The sequence below is a fragment of the Numenius arquata genome, chromosome 10 (genome assembly GCF_964106895.1).
Source record: "Numenius arquata chromosome 10, bNumArq3.hap1.1, whole genome shotgun sequence".
NCBI lineage: Eukaryota > Metazoa > Chordata > Aves > Charadriiformes > Scolopacidae > Numenius > Numenius arquata.
In genome coordinates, this window is record NC_133585.1 from 5,461,521 (window position 1) to 5,487,132 (window position 25,612).

General features: G+C 45.4%; 1 protein-coding gene across 1 annotated transcript in view; it reads left to right on the plus strand.

Annotated features, from left to right (window-relative positions):
• Nucleotides 1–24,220, plus strand: part of ZSWIM8 (zinc finger SWIM-type containing 8) — a 59,720-nt gene extending 35,500 nt beyond the window's left edge. The window contains exons 9-26 of the mRNA XM_074154725.1: nt 689–864; nt 4,080–5,088; nt 5,879–6,010; nt 6,945–7,124; nt 8,274–8,457; nt 9,038–9,136; nt 10,046–10,170; nt 11,425–11,656; nt 12,406–12,558; nt 13,309–13,531; nt 13,732–14,021; nt 14,766–14,989; nt 15,274–15,756; nt 16,357–16,525; nt 18,836–19,009; nt 20,398–20,517; nt 21,472–21,650; nt 23,202–24,220. Of these exons, the coding sequence (XP_074010826.1) occupies nt 689–864; nt 4,080–5,088; nt 5,879–6,010; nt 6,945–7,124; nt 8,274–8,457; nt 9,038–9,136; nt 10,046–10,170; nt 11,425–11,656; nt 12,406–12,558; nt 13,309–13,531; nt 13,732–14,021; nt 14,766–14,989; nt 15,274–15,756; nt 16,357–16,525; nt 18,836–19,009; nt 20,398–20,517; nt 21,472–21,650; nt 23,202–23,405 (4,356 nt within the window). The 3' untranslated portion in view covers nt 23,406–24,220. The remainder of the gene's footprint in view (nt 1–688; nt 865–4,079; nt 5,089–5,878; nt 6,011–6,944; nt 7,125–8,273; nt 8,458–9,037; nt 9,137–10,045; nt 10,171–11,424; nt 11,657–12,405; nt 12,559–13,308; nt 13,532–13,731; nt 14,022–14,765; nt 14,990–15,273; nt 15,757–16,356; nt 16,526–18,835; nt 19,010–20,397; nt 20,518–21,471; nt 21,651–23,201) is intronic.
• Nucleotides 24,221–25,612: the final 1,392 nt, after the last annotated feature.

Sequence of the window (25,612 nt, forward strand, 5' to 3'; positions counted from 1 at the left end):
CCTCAGTCCTTTTAACATGAATATATGGAGTCTGAACTCTTTAGCTCAGCGCATTCGATTTGATTTCTGCCCCATCAAGACGATTTATTTTAATTTTTTTTTTCTAAACAAAATACATCACACATGAACTGTCATTTTGATTAAAAACTAAAGATACCTGTTGGGTGATAGAATCTCAGATTATTTTGTTATTTTTGTAGAAGATATCTCTTAATGGGTTTAAGTAATAAAACTTTTGATTTTTGTTTTAAAAATAATATTAGGGAAAAGGTTCCTTTGACAGTTCAGGATGCTGATCTCACCCTGTAATATAAATTACAATGTAAGTTTCCTTATTGTTCCATCACATACCTCAACTCTGAGTAGGAGAAAGGAAATGCTTCATTTATCACATTTGTTACAGAAACACAGAATGTGATTGTTCACTTTTTCCCTCCAAGCGTGAAGGCCTCTAGTGAGAGAACCTCCTGTGAGGTTTTGTTCTGTGGGCATGTGCTTTCTAACCAGAGAAATTTTGAGACCCTTAATTCTCACAAACCAATGGTGCTTTAATGCTCTTAGTTATTTTGGAGTCAAATGAAAACATGGCACTAGCTACAGATCCCGTTTCCTTGTGGTTATGAGGTTAAGTGAGAGCAGAGTACAAATGTTGTCCACAACACAGCTCCACCAACACTTTCTTCTGCAGATAACTGGCTGGTGGTACAGTGTGCGGACATCTGCATCCCACAGCAGTGCCAGTGGCCACACAGGACGCAGCAATGGCCAGTCAGAAGTGGCTGCTCATGCTTGTGCCAGCATGTGTGATGAGATGGTGGTTCTTTGGAGGCTGGCTGTCCTTGACCCAACTATCAGTCCACAGAGGTGAGCACCAGAATAAGATCCAGTCTCTCTTTTATTTCTGTGATATGCAAGCACACTCAAGAGTTTCTTCGTGCAGATTCCTTGTGTTTGTATCATTACCTGTTCAACCATTAGTCCTTCTGGATTACGTGCTATGTAAGGTTCAAGAGCACTATAATTACTTTAAACTCTAGTTGCTATTGCTGCTCGCTTTTAGCAACATCATGTAGTGTGAATAATTTGTTTTCTGAGAGTTCTCTTTTACATATGAGTAATTCTGCATTTCAGTGTCCCAGTGGAGAACGTTTCTTTGAATGATAAGACTGGCTACCAATAAATTTTAATGCTTTCTAAATTTAACTCTTCAGCAGATTAATGGATTTCTGTTTGGCGCAGTGATTCACTGCTGTCTATTTCAAGATGAACCATTTCTTGCTTTGTGTGCTCTTATGGAGTTTATTCTCTGCAGTGTATTGGTAAACAGCGTCACTGGTGTATGATTTTTTCAGTCAGTGTTTTCAATTGTCTGAGGAAAAATTAGAAACCTGCAGAAGCCTCGTAAACCATATTGTGCCTTGGAAAATTACTGCCATCTTTATTTAGCACTAGTTGAATAGCAGAGGAAGTACTGAGGGCTCATGTTGAGATACTGGGGTTGACATTGTAATAATTTGGTTTGTACATCTAGTCTACAAAGCGTGGTGTGTAAAATGTACTGAATTAGTTTAATTAGTTATAAATGCTCAGAAAAAGGTTTTCAGACCAAACCAAAACAGGATGGTATATTCGATACAATTACACATTAACAAGATTTGCTTTTTGGGAATTGTTGTGTAACATTAATAAAATGCCCTATTGTTGTGGTTTAACCCAGCAGGCAGCCAAGCACCATGCAGCCGCTTGCTCACTCTCTCCCCTCCTCCAGTGGTATGGGGGAGATAATTGGGGAAAAAAAAGGTAAAATTCATGGGTTGAGATAAAAACAGTGTAATAGAACAGCAAAGGAAGAGAAAATAATAACAATAATAATGATAAAAGAATATACAAAGCAACTGCTCACCACTGGCTGACCGATGCCCAGCCCATTCTTCAGCAGCGATCGTCAATTCCTGCCCCCTGGCCAACCCCCATTTATATACTGAGCATAAAGTCTGTGGTATGGAATATCCTTTGGCCATCTTGGGTCAGTTGTCCTTTCTATGGGAAGCTGGAAATGTCCTTGACAGCTTAGCGACAACTAAAAACATTAGTGTATTACCAACATTATTCTCATCCTAAATCCAAAACATAGCACTATACCAGCTGCTAGGAAGAAAGTTAACTCTATCCCAGCCAAAAGCAGGACAGTATCCACCCCTCATTCTATACCATCTATGTCAGCTCAGGTCGTACACTTCCCAGTACATTCCAATTAATCACCACTCCTTTTCCTGTCTCTACCTGGGCAGCAATATCTTGCCACAGTGGGGCAGCCCAGGTGGGTTTGCCTCTGTGCTGTAACCATTGCTGTAACCATTCCCACAGAGCATTTGCCACCATCCGTGAATCAGTACAGAGATAAAGTACTGGCCGTTTTTCTCGCTCAGTGACATCTAAAGTCAACTGGATGGTTTTCACCTCTGCAAACGGACTCGATTCACCTTGTCCTTCAGCAGACACCTATCTATGTAAGGTACATCAGGGGCATGAAAATGGATGCGTTTCTGCCTTATACAGTTTACAGAATGAAGTAGCTAAATATAGGAGATGAAGACAAATCAAAAACTGTAGGAAACAGGGAATGAGACTTAAAATAAACACAAACATCAATCAGATCACATAGAAAAACCATAAAAGATTTTGGCTTTTAATAAAGTATGAAGTTGTGCTATGTGTATTCACATTTGAGTTATTTGGCACGGTTCAAATTTGCTCAGATCTACTTGAGCTCATGCAAAATTGAAATGCTCCTGCTTGATTACCTGTTCTCTTGGCATTGAGTAGTCACCAAGAAGAACCCTCTTCTACCTGTCCTTGCTATTCTTTCCAGTGAATCATAAGGAGACTTGCTACCTCATTTCTAATTTGTTGCAGGCTCTCATCCTTATGTTACCTTTCCTGAGTAGTTCCCTGTTCTTCTTTTCCTTCTGAAAACCCTCTCCTAGATTAAGCCCTACCATTGTGCTCCCTTGTTAATTAATTTCTTTAGTGGACAAATAGCAGTCCATTTTGTTTAGCCCCTTTTGTCCTGATACCCTTGCACCTAAATTGGGTCACCTTGTTTTGATTTGATTTTTTTGTTCTTTTGCTTTTGATAGGAAATCTGAGAGGATTGAAGTGTTGGGCTTGTATCTCAGATCCCTGAAATCTGTGGTAGAAACAAGATGGCAGTTGATTGAGACACTTGGTGCAATTTCTAGAAATGTCTTTTCCTCTGCTTGAATTAGACCACCCAAACGTGTAATCCATTTAGACTATCTTGCTCGTATGCTTAGGCCCTGTGTGAGATTTGGAGCTGGGAAATGCAGAAATGCTTTGTTCTTCCCATGGTAATATGAGGCACAGGACTAACTGCTGTGTAATTTAGGTGTATATGACCCTGCCAGCTTGCTTCTTCCTCAGAGTTATTTGTACATTGGTTATTTTTGTATTTCTTGTTCTGTGCCTATGGCTTTGCAACAGTTTATTCTCCCGAGGACAGCCTGCTAAAGCCTAAATTAAATTGTTGGTCTCCAGATAGGCATATCAGGGTAAAGAGGTGAGTGCTTGGGAGGTAGATTAGTTGGTCCTGTCTGGCATTGTGCTTCCCCGGGCAGGCTCCTTAGATTGTACTTGGGAATGTCTTGACTGGAGTTGTTCACAGGACTGGTTCACAGATGCTCCAAATTGTTCTATGAATATTTCCAAGCGCAGTTCCCCACGGCACTCCCTGGTCTCAGACTGCTGAGGCTCACGTCACTAATACCTTCTTTGGGGCAGATAAACAAACAGGGCAGAGTATTTAATATTAAACCTCCCAGTTTGTATCATGCTTTCATCTTGGTACTGTTCACGTTTTATTTCTATATCGTGGGCCTGTTTAGGACTTGGTCGTTAATATATCTGTTTCCTTTTTTCAGCTACTCTTCTCACTAATGCTGTCTATACTTAATTCAGCAGAAGATGTTTCTGGCCAAAAGAGGGAGGTGTTCTGTGGGTTAAGAGGTAATTTGTTACTTTGTCTGCTTTCTAACGTGTCCTCTTCCTTCTTCTCTTAGGCGCAGGGACCTTTGCTCACAGCTCAGACAGTGGCAGCTCAAAGTCATAGATAATGTTAAGAGGGGTCAGCACAAGAAATCACTGGAGAAGCTCTTCCAGGGTTTCAAGCCAGCTGTGGAAGCCTGTTACTTCAGCTGGGAGGAAGCTTATCCGATTCCGGGGATCACATATAGCAGCACTGACAAGAAGAACTCATTCTGTTGGGTAAAGGCCATCCAGCAGAGGAGCTGCCGCTTGCAGTGTGCAGAGACTGCCTGTGAGGCCGGTAGAACCCACGGACAGGAGCCTGGGGGACCATGTCTGCAGCCTGGGGACAGGCTGCGTCCCTCTCCCCAGGAGCCAGCAGTTCGTCCGAAAGAACTTACTGGAAAGCGGAAAGTTGTCTCTGAAACACCGCAGAGGGTTCTGAGACGACTTTCAGCTGAAGGTGATAAAGCTGTGTATAAGACTGCAGTGGGCAAAGCAAAGCTGCCAGTGAGCAAAGGCTTGAGCAGTAAACATAGTGGGAAACGCCGCATGAGCAGTGAAGACAGCTCTCTGGAGCCAGACTTGGCAGAGATGAGCCTGGATGACAGCAGCTTGGCTCTGGGGGCAGAAGCCAGCAACACTTTTAGTTTTGCAGAAAGCCCACTGAGCAGGAGCTACAGGGATGCCTTTGAAGAGGATGGTGGGGTGTACTTCTCTGAGGGACCCGAGCCCAGTGTCAGGAGCAGTTCCATGGCCAAAAAATTGCCCAAGGATCCTGTGGGGGAAATGGGTAGTTGTGATGATGACCTGCCTTCTGCGGATGAGAACAGCGGTGGTGTGAGCCTGAAGCCAGAAGAAGTGGGAGAGAATGGTGCAGCGGGCGGAGGGGATGATGGAGAAGAGGAAGACGATTACCAGGTATACTATCTGAATCCACAAGAGGTAGCCAAGGAAGATGATGACAAAGCTGAAGGGGGAAATGAAGAGGAGCAGGATATATTTGCTGGTATAAAGCCTCTGGAACAGGAGAACCGGATGGAGGTGAGCTGAATGTAGTTCAAAACACTGTTTTGCAGTTTTATGTGTTGCATACATCATGGTTTCATTACCCTCCTAGCTGTCACACTTAACCTAGTATGTTGTTAAATCAATTACTTAATTATAATGTTGTCGTAACACATTGTATCATAAGGTATGTACAGTCTTAATGCAGTGGTATCACACATGTCTGTTTCCCACAAGCTTACCTCCCTATTTCTATGTTAACTGCAAGTGTGTCCCAGTTTTAGCTGGTCCCATCTCATATTCCAGAATTTACGAATGTAGGTAAAACAGTGTGTGCTTTTTACCTATTCTTACTCTTCGAAATGGCAAAATTGAGCAGAAATTAAAAAGAAGTAAGACCGAGACAAGCCCAGCAGAAAAAATTTAAATCTAATCACATAAGCAGAAATTCTCTGGAAAGCCAGAGAAAATCTAAATAGATTGTGTCACGTTCCTGTAATGACCTCAAAATATGTTTAGAACTTGCACATATATGAGCAAGCAGCTCAAATGGAGATGCATGGAAATAGTTACAGTCAGTCAGTTTGGGTTTAAGGGTTTTTTGAGTTATTCTCTGATCTTTTATAGCACTTGGAGGGAGGATGGGACTTAATCATGGAAGAAAAGGTTTTTTAGGGGAGTGCGTAATGGCATGGTGGTGAAGGTCCAGGCAAGGAGGACTCTGAGAACACTCTGAGGTGTGGAGAACACCTGCTGCTGGAGTTAACTGTGAATTGTGTTTGCAGAATCTTTGTGTTTAAATATGACCATCTGTTTTTTCTTGCAGATCCTGTTTGCCTGTGCGGAGGCCCTGTATGCACACGGATACAGTAACGAAGCTTGCCGTTTGACTGTAGAGCTCGCCAGGGACCTACTGGCCAACCCTCCAGATCTCAAAGTGGAGCAGCCACCAACTAAGGTAGAGCGAGCGCTTGTCTAGTTTTGGGGAGAGTAAGTTGGAAGGAATATGTGGGATGGATACAACAGCATTCCCAGGCATTTCTCATTTGGTGTGATTCAGCGCCCTTCCCTGATGCTTTCTCTGGGTTGAACTTCTCTGGATGTCATTAATGTGCCTGAACACTGTGTGTGTGAATAAAAGGGAGAAAGAACATAAGAGGTTATTCAGCAGGACTTAGAGTCTTCAGAAACTTGAGTTTAGTTGAAAGGTTCTTCACTTTTCTTTATGCTTCAGAGAGAAGCTTGGTTTGTCTGTTAAAAGCTGCAGCTCCTTTAGGTACCTATTTTAAATGCATTGAACAAAACATTATTTAATATCATCTTCAAAGGATGTTTTGTTTAAGAGATACTGCTCCTGTGTGCTATGAGATTATACAGCAGCCATAGGAAGTCTTGATTTTTGTGCAGCTCTGTGCAGGTGACCCTATTTCTTGTGATTCTCTCCAAAACCTTAGTCTCCTATTTCATAATGTGCACCACTGGAAACGTCAGAAGATTTGTTGTTTCAGGGTAGAGGGTTGGAGAGGAAAGAAATAAGCAAAAACTTCTGGAAAATCACTTGTAGTGGCACTAAGCAGTGTTTGTTGTAGAGAAGGGTTCCCTTGGAAGGGCCAGGCATGCAACATCTGTCTGCACAGCATCAGTCCCATAGTGAACATATGTCTTATCAACAGGCTGGCTCTTCCACTGTGCTGTGCTGGGGTGAGAGTAGGGAAAGAAATGTTGTTCATCAGTAACCACTGGGATTTGTGATTCCTCAACAAAGGAAACAAAATTTAAGTGTGTTTTATTCTTTCTCCTGTCTACTGATTATTGCAAAATGCAGGAGGACAAGCAAAGAATCATTTAGGATGTTTAGGAAAGTGTCCTCTGACAAATTCCTCCTTGAACAGGGCAAAAAGAACAAGGTATCAACCAGCAAGCAGACATGGATGGCAACCAACACCTTGTCTAAAGCTGCTTTCTTGCTGACTGTGCTGAGTGAGCGGCTGGAGTACCACAACCTGGCCTTCCGAATAGGAATGTTTGCTCTGGAGCTGCAGAGACCACCTGCCTCTACAAAGGCTCTGGAGGTATGAAACATCTCAAAAAGGCAAGCGTTCATCTGCCAGAAAAGTGATTAGAAATATCACTTCATCTGGCATTACCGTCATTAATAGGAATCTCAAACCTGATGAGCCAGCATGATTTCACATGAAGCTACAGGCTTGAAAATATTTAAATGAGTACAAAATCTTCGGTGAATATATTATTTCCATTAGAACAGCTTACTTGCTACTTATCTTAAATATGTTTCCAGTTTGCTTGGCTAATCTGGGGAAACTAAAGCCATTTGTAGATGGAATTGTCCATATTTGCATTGGTGAAATGATTTTAAACTTATTCCTTAAGGTGAATTGGTGCAGTTGTTACATGTTTGAAAATTGTTGGTGCTTGCGGATATCTTATTTGTTGGCAAGTGAACATATGCACTGTGCCGTTTATTTTGGACACTGCTTGATTACTATTCGGCTTCCTGTTTAGAAAAAACAGAAGTGTCCAATTAAGCCATTGTCTGTGTGATTTGCAGCTGCCTTGCTTTTCACTGCAGGGTTGTGCAGTCCCTGGAGGTGTGTATTGCTGCTAGGTATCCACCAACCACACTTGTTACACTGATTATCTGTACGTCTTATGGTCTAATTAGAAGATTGTGAGATTGGCAATCGCTTGCCACCCAGAAGACAAGTCACTTTCACATGTTAAAAATGGAGAGAATGCAGGAATGGCACTGAGTAGTGAAATGCATCTGGGTGACATGCGTGCTGCCACCCCGTGCCCATTCTTCTGCTAGTCAGTCTCTGTTGTCTCTAAAGGGTATATACTTACCATAGCATCCGTTCTTCCTACAATGAAGATTAATCAGTTTCTCACCTTGATCACCAGTCAAATGCTTATCCTGATGTTCTCATGAAAGCTGATGTGTTTTTTTCTGTATGCAGCTCAAGAGCGATAATTTGAGTTTAAAAAAATTGTGTGTATATATATAAGGCGACACGTATTAGATTTGAAAATCTGTGTTCAGTGTGGAGAGAATGGTAAAGGTGGCTAGGGTGCTAAGATTTGCTATAATTTAATGATCTATAAAGACTATTGCTGTACTTTACGTATAAGGAAAAATGGTCCACTGCCCCCAGGGCCTGTGCTGATGACAGCTTCTTCTGTTTCCTTGTGGATGCTACCAGGTGAAGCTGGCATATCAGGAGTCTGAGATTGCAGCCCTCTTGAAGAAGATTCCCTTGGGCACTAATGAGATGAACACTATTCGAGGAAGAGCTGAAGAACTGCGAGAAGGGACACTATGCGATTACCGTCCTGTCCTGCCCCTGATGTTGGCTAGCTTTATATTTGATGTTCTGTGCACCCCAGGTACTGTCTGCATTGGTTTGAGTGTGCCAAGGGCATGTTCTGAGATGCCAGGTCTTGAGGCATTTTCCAAAGGAAACTCTCTTCTGTATAAGAACAACCTAATTTTGATTCTTCACACACTGTTGCTTGCACGTCCCTCCTTGTTGCTTTAGAGGTATTTTGTGCCCCAGTGGAACTGTCTCTGCTTCTGCTCACATTTGAAAACAACTGGAAACTTAGCACAAGTTTGTAAAATAGTTATAAAGGACTGACTTTCTACTCTTATGCTGGTTATATCCTCTGAATATATTATAGTTATACTGTAGTATTTAAAAAAATCTAGTATTTAAAAAAAGAACATAGCAACCTGGGATTAGAAGACTGACTTGGCAATATACCTGCCTGGTTTGGAGCCTTCTGAGTCTTGAGAGAAAAAGGTGGGGAAAAAAAACCCCAAGACAGTGCTGTGGTCTTGAAACTGGTACAAGTCTAGGAATAGGACTGCAGGAAGCTCAGCAAATTCAGAAAACTCTCAGAAAAGGCTTTTGCCCTGAGGTCCTAGTTTTGAAAGCTGAGCACTAATTCTGTTGTCGTCTTTCAGTGGTTTCTCCTACAGGCTCTAGACCCCCAAGCCGTAATTGGAATAATGAAATGCCTGGAGACGAAGAGCTTGGTTTTGAGGCAGCTGTTGCTGCTCTTGGTAAGAATCTTTTACAAGAAAAGTCTTTCTTCATCCATGTCCTGCATCTTGCCTCATTTTGGATGGTGAGAGTTAGTAATTCATTCCAGTTTGGTGCAGAAGTGAGACTGTTTGCACGGTTTGTCAGAACTAAATGCAGGATTCTACGTGCAAGGGTTGAGGTGCCTTTGCAAAGCTGTGAAAAATGGAAGGGGGATGCAGGACAGGAACTGCATGTTAAAGCAGTAAGATGAATTTTAGCTTTCTTCGTGCTCTTTTGTTGCAGAAGATGTATTGGTTGTAATGGAGATGGACGGTTTCAGAAAACAAAAGACAGTAATTTCAGAAGAGGTTAGAGAATGATAGTGAAAGACTAGCAGAAGAACTCTCCAGCATTATCATACAATTCAGGATCTTGCCATAATACTGGACTCTTGCCTCATTTATCAGCTTCAGCAACAAAGCAGTGATTATATATATTATGTTGACAACACAGTATGCCTGTTTTAAAGCACCATGCAAAAAAGAATAGAATGGATTAAACAAGACCTGTCCTCTGTTGCCTCATCTCTGAAAGGAGGAGGATGAGTTCTCTATGGCATGGGAGTGCTGGCTTGTAGCATCCACAGAAACTGGAAAAGTTTGTTTCAAGATGGAGTTGTGGGCTTGCCTGGCCTCTTTTCCTGTGGCACATTAGGATCTGGTTGTTCTGACAGTTGTAGCAAGCTTAGTATTCTGGGAACAGACAGCAGCTCCTGTTTATTCATGACCTATTTCTGAAGTTAACAGAAAAACAGGGGGGAAAAAAAATAAATCTTTTGCCTGTGACAGTGAGGTGAATAAAATAGCCTGAGGTATAGAGAGTGCTCTGGTTGTGGTGTAGTCCCATGGGCTCACTTGTCTCTTCATCCCCTCTTCTCTGACCTGCAGGCATGAAAACAACTGTCAGTGAAGCAGAACATCCTCTGTTGTGTGAAGGCACCCGGAGGGAGAAAGGGGATCTGGCATTAGCACTGATGATTACGTACAAGGATGATCAGTCTAAGCTGAAGAAGGTGAGTTTCCCTTTAAAAGGGGAGAGGGAGGTGCAGAGCAAATCCCGCTTGGCTTTTGATGGATTTGATAGTTTTGCCAGTGAGCATAAGTTATTGTGTCATGTACTGATGATTTACAAGCTATGTTGTGGTATTTACATTCTTCCAGTGATGCAAAATCTGATTGTGCAGTGTGCATTGCCCTGGAACAGGCATTCTCTCCATAGGTTTCTTAAGGTCTGGTTGGGAGATAACGTTCTCACTGCTTTTAACGCTTTTGCTTACCTGCTAAAACAAGCCCTTTGTCCCAGGGGTTACCAGTGTGCACCGTGGTCTGGGAATTGATTGTTTTGCTGCAGGGATGTTGGCTTGCAGAACAGTTTATCTAGCAAATCCTTTGTTTCCTAACCTTTCACCTCTTTGATATATTAGTTCAGTCCACCTGTGCCTTAATTTCCCATGCAAGAGAGACAACTCGCCCCTCCACGCCAAAGGAGGAAAAAAAATATAAAAAAACCTGCTGAAACTTCACGAAGGACTTTATTAATCGTTTATATTGAGAAACCCAGCAAGAATATTATCAGTGTCTTTCTGACTCCTGAAGGAGAAGCGCTTTTGCTACACTCTTCTCCAGGGAGTAACTGTGATATCAGTCATCTGCAAATAAATACTCTGTCACACTCGTAGTGTTTATTTCGCGTGGAGAATGAAGAGTAGAAATGGACAAACCCATAAAATGTGGTCATGCATTGTTTCCCAATTATGTAATAAGTAAGGACAAAAAAGTGTTATTTAGGCCGGTAGAAGGCAGTTTCTCTTGTGGCTTTACCAGTTTCTGGTTAGTGACATGACAGGATTTTTTTGAACGGTGAGCACAGAATTTTGGTGGCTTAAACAAGAACGTCTAATGGCTGGCAGAACTAAATATAGAGTCCTCCATTCTGTCCTTGATGTACCAGAATTACTTCTTTATTGTGAGCTTGGGGTGCTTTTCAAGTAAAGCCTGTTTGAAGTGAAAACAGGGATATTACTTGAGTACGAATGAATCTGTGCTTTCTCAGTAATGCAGACCATGTGGCTCTCAACTGCGCATTGCTGATCTTCAGTGCAGGAAGACAACGCCTACTTTCTAGACAATAAGCATTTTCTTACTTTCTCCAACAAATGGGGTTTATTGTCCACCAGGAATCTGATTTGGTACTTTGCCTGTTCTCTTAGTTCTCTTAACCTTCTGCTAAGCTCCTTTTTTTCCTTTGTTTTTCCTTGCTGTTGCAGATTTTAGACAAACTCCTGGACAGAGAGAGTCAAACTCACAAACCACAGACTCTGAGTTCCTTCTACTCATCCAGCAAGCCTACAGTAGCAAACCAAAAGTCTCCTTCCAAACATGCTGCGCAGTCCACTGCAGCTCTCCAGCAGCTTCCAGGGACTTCTGTCACTCAGCAAGCAGCTGTGAGCGCTGCAGTCCAGAGCAGTCCCGAGAACTTCGTGGAGAAGAGTGCACAGGGTAAGAGGTGCTTTGTAATGGCCATACTGAGACCCTTCTGTGACCATTGCAAAAATGGAATTGTACATTTTTGTCTGTTTTGGGGAGTAGTCGGAATGATTATATTACCATCTGGCTGCTTGGTGGTTACTAGAATGTTACTCCTCAGTTTTCTGTTTGGCTGGATCCATTTCTGCACATATTCTTGTTGCATAGAAATTCAAGCTAGTTTTCCTATCCTGAACCAGTTGAATAACCAGTTAACATAAAACTACTGTGACTCCATCTTTTAGGTTTGCATTACAGAGGTACAGGATTTCAAAAAGTTACACACTGATTCAGGTACCTTCATGCAAGATAAATAACTAAGATTGCTGAAGGGCATTAGAGATAAATGTGGGTTTCTTCAAGCTTTGCCTCCACTTTGGTGGCAAACATCACATACAACAGCCCTCTTAACTCTTCCCAAAGAGATCAGTACTAGCTGAGGATGACTGCAATAAAGTTAGGGTTGCTGAAGAGTTTTTATTCTAAAATTTTTCCATAGTTGCAGCAAATTTTCCAAATCTTGAGTTTTAAAGATTAAATGGTCTTGGCCTTGTATCAGATGATTTGCTTAGTACTGAAAGAAATCCTGCTCATAAATGCCACTCAGTTTATAAAAATCCTACATCTTTTGATGTTTATATCTTTTAAATGGCTACACCTGATTTTAGAGAGAGAGAGAAACAAATTACAATGTTTACCTTGTCGCTGTCCTGTTTATACAGAGAGCTCTCAGAGGTCCCCCTGTGAGCCAGCTGTGGAGGCCACTGTCTTGAAACAAGAGGGAAAGGTCCCCAGTCGTCTGGCCCTTGGAAACCGAGGTGGATACAATGGGAGATGCTGGGGTTCTCCTGTCAGGCAGAAGAAGAAACACACAGGTAGGACCTGACTATTTCATCTAGTGCTGTGCTAAGCAGCCTGCTGGGGTTTGGGCAATTCCCTTACTCTTTCATTCCACTTGTCAGCCTTTCCTGTACTAGAGAAGCAGCTGATTCTCTGAGGTGTTTGGCATGGAGAAAATAGGATTTGCTCCAGAGATTTTCTGCCCCCTTCTGTATGGCGAGTTACCATACCTTTCTTGCACCAGATTTGTTCCAGGTGGTGGATTTGATACCTGCAGCTGAATGATTGCTGTAGTCTGGGAGCAGAGCACTGTGCTCCTGGGTCCAGAAATAAATTCAGAGGAGCAGCTGCCTCTCTACACTTCTCTTGGGAAGAGGTTGTAAGTTAGAGGCTGGGAATGTGAAGAACCTTTGTGTAAATTGTGCAGTATATACCAGTATTTCTTCATACTCGTACAACCTGTGGAACTTGACTTTGTATGTATATTTACTGCTTGTTGTTATACTCTGCTCCAAAGCTTGGCAGATGGAGTGGGGGGCTGGGATGGTGTGAAGTGGGAAATAAAGATACATTGTTCTTGGCCTCTTCTACTTTCTAATCTGAGAACTGCAAAATGACACTGATGTCTCTGTCCATCTGACGAATTTAATCTCTCATAATTTGCAAAGTTGAATGCCTGCCAGCTGTGAGGCTGACTGACACGACTGATTTTACAGGGCTGTAGGTGATATGACATTACCTTTACCAGCCCTGGTGACATTACTGTGTTGGTTTTGGTGTTGTAGGCATGGCTAGTATTGACAGCAGCGCTCCTGAAACCACCTCTGACAGTTCTCCAACGCTCAGTCGGCGTCCCCTTCGTGGGGGATGGGCAACAACCTCCTGGGGCAGAGGACAGGACAGTGACAGCATCAGCAGTTCTTCAAGCGATTCGCTGGGATCTTCCTCTTCCAGTGGCAGTAGGAGAGCCAGTGGGGGAGCCCGTGCAAAGACTGTGGAAGTTGGCAGGTAATGAGTAATACCAATGCACAGAGGCCACCTCTAGGTCTGATGTCAGGGAACTAGCTACTGTGCATCAGGAAGTACTTCCTTGGGAGCATTTGCTTTGTTTTGTTTCTTCTGGACCCTAAGGACAGGAACTGCGTTCCACCTAGTGAACTTGGGGTACTTATTGTGGTCTGAAAGGTTCCTCTATCTTTTTCTTCTAGGTATAAAGGGAGGCGGCTGGAGAGCCATGCTCCTCATGTCCCAAACCAGCCTTCAGAGGCAGCTGCTCACTTCTACTTTGAATTGGCCAAGACAGTCCTTATCAAAGCAGGTGGAAACAGCAGTACCTCCATCTTTACCCACCCTTCCTCCAGTGGTGGGCACCAGGGACCACACCGCAACCTTCACCTCTGCGCCTTCGAGATTGGGCTTTATGCACTAGGGCTGCACAACTTTGTGTCTCCCAACTGGCTATCTCGAACTTATTCTTCCCATGTCTCCTGGATCACAGGTTATAGCAAAACTTTGTCGGGAAGCTTGCTTTTGGGCAGGAAGGAGGGGAGGGAGGTGAGCTTGTGCCTCAAAAATGGTGATGCTGGTGTGCTGTGGTAGCCATGTAAGCTGCTGGCACAACTGGCAGTACAAGCTGAGCACCACTGATTGTACACAGTGGTGCTTGTTTTGGCCTGGAAAGCTCATCACCTGTTTCTTGTTTGTACTGCCACATGCTTCAGTCTTCAGAGCCACAGACCGCTTCTCGCACAGAGGCTGGTCTTAACTTCTCCTTTGGAGGTCTGCTGAAGACATTTGTCAAGTTTGAACATGCTCTTTGGCTTTGTTCAGCATTTCGCTTTCCTCTTCCTTCTGTTTGCACCCAGACCTACTAACTGCTTTCTACCCATGTGGCTTCTGGAGCCTGAAAAACACACCCTTGAAAATTGATGTTTTCTTGACATGGTGGAAATGAAGCGATAGTCCAGGCTGTGGTTTGTGGGTACTGAAATCAACTGTAGCAAGTTCCTCTCACTGCCTCAAACGCAGTTTCGCTTAAATTTTATAATGGTACTCTCACTCATTGCTTATTGAGGGCTCTTGCTTGTCCTGTGTTTTGGGAGAAAGCCTAAATTTGACTTGAAGCCTGAGAGGAGCAACTGGGCTCCTGAAGGAAGTGAGGAGCACACCTCCTGTTGAGGGGAGGCTGACCGGAACTGTGCTGGGCATTTAGTGGGCTGAGAGTCTTCTCTTTTACTTTTAGGGCAGGCCATGGAGATTGGTAGCGCAGCCTTGAACATCTTGGTGGAGTGTTGGGACGGGCATCTGACTCCTCCAGAGGTGGCTTCATTGGCAGACAGAGCTTCACGGGCCAGAGACTCCAACATGGTGCGGGCAGCTGCCGAACTGGCCCTCAGCTGCCTGCCCCATGCCCATGCCCTGAACCCAAACGAGATCCAGAGGGCTCTGGTGCAGTGTAAGGAACAGGTGAGCATCACACGGGGGCCGGCGGGTGCAAGCTGATTTCCAGCATCAAGAACGTGCTGTTACTGGTGGGGTTGGCTCCACTGCTACTGGACAGCCAGTTCTGTGGATTTCCCTTTTTTTTAATGAATTATTGGGCTGCATAGTTGGGATCTACCTGCTCCCCATAGCATCAGTAATTTTAGAGTGCCTTATCCTTTTCTTCTTATACTTTTCTCCTGTTGTAGTTTTGCCTTTTATTTCTGGTTTTGTATTGCTCACTTTTGCCTTTCTTTCACTGCCCCCAGGACAATCTGATGCTGGAAAAGGCCTGTATGGCAGTAGAAGAGGCGGCCAAAGGAGGTGGCGTGTACCCAGAAGTCCTCTTTGAAGTAGCTCACCAGTGGTACTGGCTTTATGAACAGACTGTTGGTGGGACCCCAGCCCAGAGAGAAGGTGCCACCGGCTGCAGTGCCAGTGGTGCTCGAGCTGCCTCTGAAGCATCACGTGGGTTGACAGACAACCGGGTGACCTCTGAGCCCACCACTGTGACAGTGGCAGCTGCGGTAACTGCTGCAGCAACAGTCATGCCGGTGATCTCCGTGGGGTCCACCATGTACCAGCAGCATACGATGGCAGGGCCAGCAATGGCACATACACACACGCAGGGCCTCCACCCTTACACCACCCTCCAGACTCACATCCCCTGTAACCCCCAGTATATTGGGCACACCATCCAGCACATGCCTCGCCCAGCTGTCTTCCCGGTGCCTGGCTCAGCGTACCCGCAGGTGGGTTTTGCCTGTGCCTTCTTCATTTACGGTAACTTTGTGTGGCTGCTTCCAGAGGGGGTACGTCTGACTGGGGAGGGCGTGGGACTCAGACCTCCCCTGGCTTGAGATCTGGCTTCTGCTTTCACTTGCTGATTTGTGATACTTACTTTGGCTCCTGAGCTCAGCTTTTGCATTCCAAGGAGCCTTCTGTGGGTGCGTGTAAAGTCTCAAGAGAATATAAAATATAACACGTCAATAGCTTTTAATCTTATTGCTCTGCAGTTTCTCTGGACAGAACGCTTGTCATCTTGAGAGCTTGCAGACTAGATAGAGACTGCAGAGGGAAAACCAAATGAAGGGTTATTTTAACCTCTGCCTATTTTTGAAAGTTCTTGGAGTGGTTTTCTGCAAACTGATTAGATTTAAAAGGAAGAGGAGCAAGAAGATGTAATGATCATGTGGTGCGAGGGAGTTCCTGTGCTGCTTCTTTCTGTGTTTTCTCCTCCCTGTCAGATTGGACTTCCCATGCGCTGGGGTTTGTGTGGGGACATCGTGTTTTGGACTACTTCTGAACAGTCAGACGAAGTGGACGTGACTGTTACTTATCTTCTGTTTTAGGGTGTCCATCCTGCATTCATAGGAGCACAGTACCCTTATTCGGTAACCACACCGTCACTGGCAGCTACAGCAGTGTCATTCCCCGGTGTGCCGGTCCCGTCCATGACGCAGATTGCGGTGCATCCCTATCACAGCGAGACAGGACTGTCACTGTCTTCCAATGTAGCGAGTAAGTGTCACAGCTCTGGGCTGCGTGTAGCATAAGTTTATTTACTGTGCCTCCTAGCTGTACTCCGGTGACGTCCTGCTCCTCATTGACCACAAGTGGGACCAGGGTTCTTGCGCTGAAAAGTTGTGAAGATTATCCTAAAGATACGAATGCCAGGGGGTACTGGGATTCATAACAGGGCCTGATTCAGTTAGTGGAGCTTTAATTTCTGTTTAGCTAAATTTCCAGTATGAGATTATTTTGGCCTCTCAGACTGAAGTGTGTTTGGAACCCTCCTGGCCTTTCTGACCTCTGACTTACTAGAGCTTTATTCCCTCTCTCCTTTGGGCAAGGTGAGTGTAGACGATGTTGAGCAGGCTCTTGTGGTTCCTTTGGGTCAGATGAATAGGGAGTGTGGGAAGCAGGCAGCAGGCAGACTTCGGCCACATAGGCACTAATCGATGTCTTTCCTGCCTGGAGGGATTGGAAGCAGCCAGTACCTGAAATGTTGGCACCTCTGTAGAGAGGACATGTTTTGGCAGGATCATGTCAATGGCAGTCTGAATGATTGCTCACGTGTTGTGTTGGAGCTAGAGTGGTGGTGGAGACCCATCAAGTAGTGCACAGCACTGGAAACAGCAGATGTTGTCTGAGTTGTGGACACGCTCTCGTTGCCATGGGGTTTCGCACCAGTGGTTCATGGTTGACCCAGGGTCTATGATCCCCTCACTAGAGAGGCTGTAATATTTGCCTGTTTGTACATTCGCTTATCAGTGCTTTGCAACTCACCAGGTGCTGGAAGATTGGTACGTGGGAAAACACTTAGGAGCTATGTTGGTCTCCTTCGTATCCAGATTATCAGGAGAATCTTTTCAGTTATTTTTATCTTGCATTTCGATGCCAAAAAAAACACTACAAAAGCAAGTAGAGTAGTCCTGAAGGCCTCAGGATCTGAAGAGCATCCTTTCCTGACAGCCTTAGTCCTTGGCTGATGCTGTGACCCTTAATTGTGAGAAGTCCTTTCTGTCCTCCAAAGAGTTATGGATCTTCCAGAACTAATTCATCCTACAGCACTTGAAATAATGAAAGGAAAAAACAACTCCACCCTTTCCAGTCGCCATTGTTTATGGCTTGCATAAACTTCTGTTTTCAGTTCTTAAAATACTGTTTTCGCTGTTCCTGGAGTACATAGTCACGTGGTGATGCTTGAGCTCTGACAACAGTTCAGCTTATTCTTATGGGTTATTCTCCTTGGCCAGACTTCAAATGCAGCATGGATTTTGCCCCACTTTGTGGGTTGTTTGGCACTGTGTATCTGTTTAGTTGAGGAGGTCAGACAGATCTTTCCTCAGAAGCACATTGTTCTCTGGTGTTCAACTATTCACTACTAAACATTTTTTAAAAATGCTGGAGGTGGCAGGTGAAGAGGAGAAATCGTAACTTGGAGCGTTGCCCAAGCTGGTGTAGTAGCACCACAGAGAAGCTGTGAAATAAGGGTGACCACGTACATGCACCTAATGGCATCTCTGCTCTGGAATTCTCAGGCAAACCATGCTTTTTCCTCGCTGTACCTTTCTCAAGAGGGAACGTTAGATAAACTTGCGTCCCTTGTCAGAGTACAGCTTACTGGCTCAGTGTTAGCTGCTGGGTGTAGAAGTTTAGGTGGTGCAACAGATTTTTCCTGTGATTTCCCTTGATTTTGCCCATGCTAGTTAAGTGTCTGAGGGTGACAGAGCTTCTCAAGTGTTCTTGCTGTTTTTGCTGTTGATGCACACTGTCAGTGTATGCAATGGCTGTTCTTTCCAAGGATGGATTGAAGGCTGGCCTCCAGTGGCACTCTCCCTGCATGGCTGCTGGATGTCCTAGCTGTCCCACAGCAGAAGTGGAGGAACCTCACAATGTTGTGCTCTATCTTTGAGTGACTTAATTCTGTTCCTGCTCAATGATTTCCTCAGCAGTTTCTCATCAGGTCTAGACGTGCACATGCTTGTTTCCTTGGACAAGAAATCAGAATCAGATGTGTCATTTAATAATAGCAAAGACCTTTGAGTCAACACATGTGTTTGCATGGATGATGTGCATGTTTATGCGAAAGAGATGGACAGCCATGTAACTGACCCCCTTCAGACCCTGCTTGCAAACAAAATAGAGATATTCCTAGCCCATTGTATTTCAGCTGTAAGTCTGTGGTTTTTGGTTGCTGTATTGTTCTGTTTAGGGGAACAGAATACTACTTTGGCAGGGGGTGGTCAGGTGAGGGAGATGATGGCCCAAGTAAACCTTCTTTTAGCCTGGTGGTGGGTCCTAATGCTGCTGTTTTGCTCTCTTCAGTAGGAAGTGTCCATGCAGGATCAACGTTCCCAGCGATTCAGGGGGCTTCCTTGACAACTCTGTCCTCACAGCCCAACTCCCTTGTTACAGGGGGTTTTCCTGCCGAGGATGAGCAGCACAGTCAGCCTGTGAGCCCCCAGGGTCTGCACTACCTCCACTCCGCATACCGAGTTGGTAAGGACGGCCAAGTGGGTTCCTGTGGCCCCCTTGAGAGGGATTCCAGGGCAGGGCTGCAGGTTTTCACTGTCATTTAGCAATTTGCTACTGCACCTACTGGGGGTGATGGCATGTGAATTACATGGGGAAAGCCACTTCATGATCATAGGTGGAGGCTAGAAATGGAGACAAAGCAGTAGGAGATTGAACTGAGAAGCCATCAGAGTAGAAGAGAAAGCCGAGTGGGTTGGAGCGGGGAAGAGTCTTGCCTTTCAGGAGGTGCATGCAAAGGAATCTGGGTTGGTGTAAGTTGTGACTACCTGCAAAAATGGAGTTCAGCTCCTGCCACTCGTGGATGGTGCAGGCACACCTCTACTTTACTAATACTAGTTGAGTCTTCAGAGGCACAGAGGGATATGTCCCATGTCCCTCCAGTGAGGTTGTTAAAGATTGACATGGAGAGAACTTACATTTTGTGGAGAGTGGGTATGTAATTAGCGTTCTTTTCCCAGTCTGGTTATGAGGAAATAGAGTCTCTGCCTGAATTGCTATTGACAAGGACATCAGTCCTGGGCTTTGTGATCGAGCTTAGGTTGCAGTAAACTAGTTGTACGTAGGGTCCAACCCCATGGATACCTGGGGATGGAGAAGGGAGCTTCTAAGATAAGTAAAGCCCCAGCCCAAGGCAGCAAATGAAGAGGAAGAGCAAGGAAATGGAAGGAAGGCTCTCTGGAGGTTGCTTGTGGGCTTTTTGTTGAAAGCTGGAGAAGAAAGTACTTGTTAGCCAGAAAGGGGTGCAGATGTCATTGGAAACAGCAGGACTAAGCCATGAAAGGAGTTTAGTAGCCTGGATAACAGAGAAGGGTTGGGGGAAGAGGGTCTGGAAGATCAAGACATTGTACCTTGGTATTTTAAAACTTTTTAAACGGGAGGATTTGCGTGAAGAACTAGTGGAATAAGTGAAACGTTTGCAGGTTGGCAATACTGCAGCTCAGTGTTGGCCTGTTGTCCTGTGCCTGAATAGGTTGATGCGGGTAGCTTCTCTGCTGCAAAACTGGGAGCAAATGCATTGCTTTCAGGACACCTTGTAGTGCAGCCTTTGGGGTGATCTGCTCGACCCTACCTTAGGTGCCTGTGGAGTGTCTCCCTGCAGCTCTAGTGAAGTGTGATAGCTGTACAGATCTCCCAGCCTGGAGCAGCAGATTCAGATGTTCTTGCAGATACTTCCCGTGGTGACAGGCTCCAAGATAGGCCTTCTGTTTCTCTCTGGACTCTTTGCAGCTAAGCTAGGGAATGTTCTGCTGATGAAGGGCAGGCCAATCAGGTTGTGTTGGAGTGAGTGAAGTGCTAGAGTAAGTCTTACTGGGCAGAAGTGCTGCTTGACTCTGGCTGCCCCTTTCTCACAGGGATGCTGGCTCTGGAGATGCTTGGCCGAAGAGCTCACAACGACCACCCCAACAACTTCTCCCGCAGCCCACCCTACACGGAGGATGTAAAATGGCTCCTTGGGTTAGCTGCGAAGTTAGGTAAGGCTCAGAGCAGTACTTCAGCAGAAGTCTACTTGCTTGGGATTTGGACCATGGTGGGAAAAAGCTCTCCAAAGAGCAAAACTTCAAAGATTGGGTGAGCCTGATATCTGATGCCATTTCTGAGAATGTTTCAGAAGATCCCTGCTGCTCTTTCGTCCAGGCAGTTGTCCCTTTTCTGGGTGCTGTAGGCACGCTGTTGAATTTTGAGGCACTGGATGAAGTGCATGGGGTTGAACAGGGCTCAGAACTTGTATCTCTTCCATTCTACAACACCATTTTTCTTTTCCCTTTCCACTATCTTGTAGTAATTTCTCTTTCTTATGCATATTTACACCTTCTGTGAAGACCTTTTATAGCAATAGGTGCTCAAACAACCAATTGTTTGGGTGTTTTTGTTTTTACTTCCACTTTGCTCTTGGAAGTTTTTTGTCAGTTCATTTTTTTTAATTCTTTCATCAGCAGTAAGAACTTAAAATAGAAAACAACCAACCAGCCTCTACAAACAGCCTGTCTGGTGACATGGCTTCTCCCGCTGCTCCTGGGGGAACTCCACTGTAGTCAGCAGTGGGGAAGCTTGACTGTCCCTCTAGGCTCCCTAAGTGCTGGAGCATCTAGGTGCTTCCTAGATGGGGAGGCAAGAAGCAGCGGGAGGAGATGCAGTGTATCCTTGCCTCTGTAGTAACCTTGCACATCAGTTTTCTTTCATATCCCCTTTAAAGACAGGTGAACTGGGAATATCAGTGGCTGAGGTGGTACCTGGTCTCTACTCAGACCTGATGGATGTATCAGAATAACCTCTTGTCCCCATGAGTTTGCTAGAGTGTCTTCCCCAAGCCTGCTGGAGGATACATTACACCGAGGAGAAGGTGCTTCAAATCCAGGTTCTTGCTGGGAAGTACCTGTGTTTCTCTTACCTTAATGCTGTTGTTCTGACTTCTCCTTCCCGTGCAGGTGTAAACTACGTGCATCAGTTTTGCGTTGGTGCAGCCAAGGGGGTGCTGAGCCCTTTTGTGCTCCAGGAGATCATCATGGAAGCTCTACAGAGGCTCAACCCTGCTCACGTGCACAACCACCTGCGCACCCCAGCCTTCCACCAGCTGGTGCAGAGGTGCCAGCAGGCCTACATACAGGTAACATGTGGCCTGTCTTCCTGCTAGGCCATTGCCTGCCTTATAGGTACCACCTGTGTGTGTGTGTGCGCGCGGAGGGGAAGGGACCTTGGATACTGGTAGCTGAACTGGTCCATTATCTGATGCATCTCTCTCCCTCACAGAATCATAGAATGGTTTGGGTTGGAAGGGACCTTGAAGATCATCGAGTTCCAACCCCCCTGCCGTGGGCAGGGACACCTCCCACTAGACCAGGTTGCTCAAAGCCCCATCCAGCCTGGCCTTGAACACCTCCAGGGATGGGGCAGCCACAGCTTCTTTGGGCAACCTGATCCAGTGCCTCGCTACCATCACACTAAAGAATTTCTTCCTGATATCTAATCTAAATCTCCCCTCTTTCAGTTTAAAACCTTTCCCCCCTCATCCTATCACTCCCAATCCCTCATGAAGAGTCCCTCCCCATCTCTCCTGTAGCCCCCTTTAGGTACTGGAAGGGGCTCTAAGGTCTCCCTGGAGCCTTACTCTTCTCCAGGCTGAACAACCCCAGCTCTCTCAGCCCAGACTCCCCTCAGCAAGGACTAGGGGACTAGGATAGGCATCACTTGCCTGTGTGGAGGCTGCAGCGTTGTACTGCTTCTTCCAAGGCCTCTCACCTCCTGTGCTCACTGTCCACTTTCTTCCTCTCTCCAAATGCTGCCTGTGCCTTTTAACTTCCATACTTTTTCTTTGCTGTGTTTTCAGGCCCCCTGTCCACTTCTCTTCCTACCCTTTTTTTTTTTTTTTCTTTCCTTATTTGTAGCCTGTCTTCCCCTCGCCATGAAGCCCTGGCGTGGGCTAATAGTGGAAGCGGCCTGATTACCTACCAGTACAGATGACATATTTTAGGATTTAGTGAAACCAGGACAGATGTGTTTCAGTGAGGCAGCTGGAATAGCAGAGCTGCCTGTTCCTTCAGCAGTGTAAACAGAACACCCAACACGTACCTACTTCTTGTGAATAAAGAAGGGTGGTTCTGTAGACATACTGTCCAGGTTGGACTAGCTGTCCTGTCACCTAGATGATATTTTGGGGAAATGACAGCTTCTTCACTTGAACTCTTTTCCTGAACTACATTAGGGAAAAAGATTTCTCAAAAGCTGGGCCTGCAGTTTTGGGGCCTTAGTTGAGAAGCTCCTAGAAGTGACAGTGTTAAACCTAGAGATATTCTGTAGCAACTTAATGTAAGCCTTACTCCTTCCATACCCCTTAGCAAAGGAGATGTCCAGTGAACGTGCTGGGTTCCCATGTGTGACCTGCAGAATGAATGATGTGAGGGTTCAGTGCTGGTAGGTGGTGGGGTTGAGCATTATCTGGCCCTTTTGCACTTACTACGGCCCAGTTTAGTGCTCATGAAGGAGAGAACACCGGCTGGTACCTTTTGGTGCTCTGAGGAGACACTCGCCTTAGCCGTGTTGGGATGTAAGGTGTAGCACTGCTGTCTTTTGAGCTACCTCTGCTCTGTCAGAGCTTGAGTCCTCCTCAGAGGGGGAGCTGAGCAAATACCTTAAGGCTCTTTTCCCTGTTCCCATCCAGTACATCCATCATCGGCTGATCCATCTCACTCCAGCTGACTATGATGACTTTGTGAATGCCATCCGCAGCGCCAGAAGCGCCTTCTGCCTGACTCCCATGGGCATGATGCAGTTTAATGATATTCTCCAGAACCTAAAGCGCAGCAAGCAGACAAAGGAGCTGTGGCAAAGGGTCTCTCTGGAAATGACCACCTTCTCGCCGTGACAGCAGGCGGAGCTCCACGGACACATAACCCTTTGCCCCGCATAGTTGTAGTTCCATTTACACCATCCTTCCTTCTGGTGTCTTTTTTTATTTTAGTTTTAACTTGTTGGAAATCACTGATCTGATGTATTTATAACATGACATTCCTCTCCAGCACTGTTGCGTGTTGGCGCTCTGCTTTGCTCGCTCTTCCTCCTCCTTCCCAGTGGGCTGCAGGCTTCAGAAGCATCAGGAAACGAGAAGGAAGTTGAGCTGGCTGCCCTGTGGTGTAGTCACCGCTTTTTTCCCTGAGCCCCTGGAGGCTGTCCTGCGAGCAATTTGCAGTGTAATTACGCACGTGTTAGAGGGGTGGGGGATTCTGTCTTAAATATTTATTTTGGCATTTATAAATATGTAAACTTTTTTTTTTTGTATGGGCTTCTCTTACTCCATTCACCATCTCCTGTTTGGAGAGGCTGGGACTGCTGTGCACAGCCAGTGCTCCTTCCATGCCTTTCGGCACCTCCTGCTGAGAGAAGCTGAGACTGGAGTAGCTGGGCCAGGGTCACCTCTGCGGCTTTTCCTGCTGAGGACAGAGGCTGGAGCCTGGGCAGTCAGAGGCCATGACTGTGCTGGGCTGCCTGGAGACTGCCAGGAGTGCTCGGGCTCTTTCTCAGGAGCGTCCCTCACCGGGCACTGCTGGCTCATAGGATGTTTTGATCCTGGTTGTTCCCAAGTTGTACAATCGTGTTTCTTTTGGCTGGGGTATTACTCTCCTGTAATCAGTTTCTTATCCCTTGTCTCTTCTCGTTTCCTGATTAAACACTCGTTTTCTTAGACTGACTCTCTCCTCTCTGCTCTGATGTTGGCAGTCCGATGGAGCTGGGCAGCCCGGGTGGATGGCTGTCCTGCCTGGGGAACAGCAGTCCAGCACAAGGAGGTGGCCAGAGCTTTCACCCAAGCTGTGGGCCAAAGGTTTCCTCCCTGGTGCTTGCTCTGAGAAGGCCGTGTACGTGTGGACTGTGCTGTTGGTGGGTGTCAGGGGAGCTGGTGGTAAGCCTGGGGTGTTCTGCCAACACCTCTGCCAGCCACCAGGTTCCTTTTCTGGTCTTGACATCAGTGATATTGTGTGGTATTGCAGGGCTTTGTATTTCCAAGGTATCGTGCGAAACAGTAGCTGCTCACCCTTGGTGTAACTGTTAAAGGTGGCCTGTGGTCTGCTCCTGTGCGTTTAGGGAGATGTTTGGTGGACTGTGCAAGATAGTCAACAGGGACAGCATTGCAGAAAGTTAATTTTAGAAAGCTTTTATTTTTTTTGCCAAGGAAATTTGAAAGGCTGTTGCCAGTTGTAAGTGAACAAGCACATAAATTTCAGTGGTTTTAAAACTGGAAGTCAGATGATCAATGGATGTTAAGAATCCAATTTCTCAGTAGTGTGTTTTGCTTCTCACTTGGGTTTAGCCAATGCCATTGGGGAGCTGTTTGTTTCTGCAAGCTAGAAATGTGTGCCTGGTTGTATCTGTTATTTTTGATGATACTCTTCAAAAATAAACAAACTCCCAGGCACAGGGCAAACCAGATGAACAGGCTCCTTTGGTTGGACTGTGTGTAACGCACAGGCCAGAGTGTGGCTGAGGTTCCTCTGCTTCCGACTGTGCAACTGGAACTATTTAAAGATCTCTTTACAGGCCCTTATTCCTCCAGAAGGTGTCTAGTTACATGTTAATTATAAATGCTGATGTTTGTAAGAACTTGTTAAGTTTTCTGGATTTTAAACTAAACTCCTTGTTGATTATGTGCTGCCTGTTACTGGGCAAAACTCCAGGTTTTGACTGGAGAGTGCAGCCTGGTCTCTGGGAAATTTGGGATTCGGTTTGTTGCATGTTCAGAGCTGGGAAAGGAGTTTGGAGAAAATGAGAGCTTTGTAATAACATCTAGTCTTTTCCTTTCTACTGCTTATAGGGGAAAATTAGGGGAAGAGAAGGAAGCATCTTTCAGAAGGAAAGAAGCAGAAGGGAAATGGGCAAAAGAGCTCAATGTGTTAAATATCAGGAGCAGAAGTGACTTACTGCACTGGGGCTTTGGACTGAACAGGGAAATGAAACGTCGGAGCCTTATCTGTGATATCTATTAGAAGTCTACGCTTAGACCCCGAACAGGCAAGTTTTCAGACTATTGTAATTAAAAAACACAGGAGCACGAGAGCATGGTCACCAGTATCTTTGGTT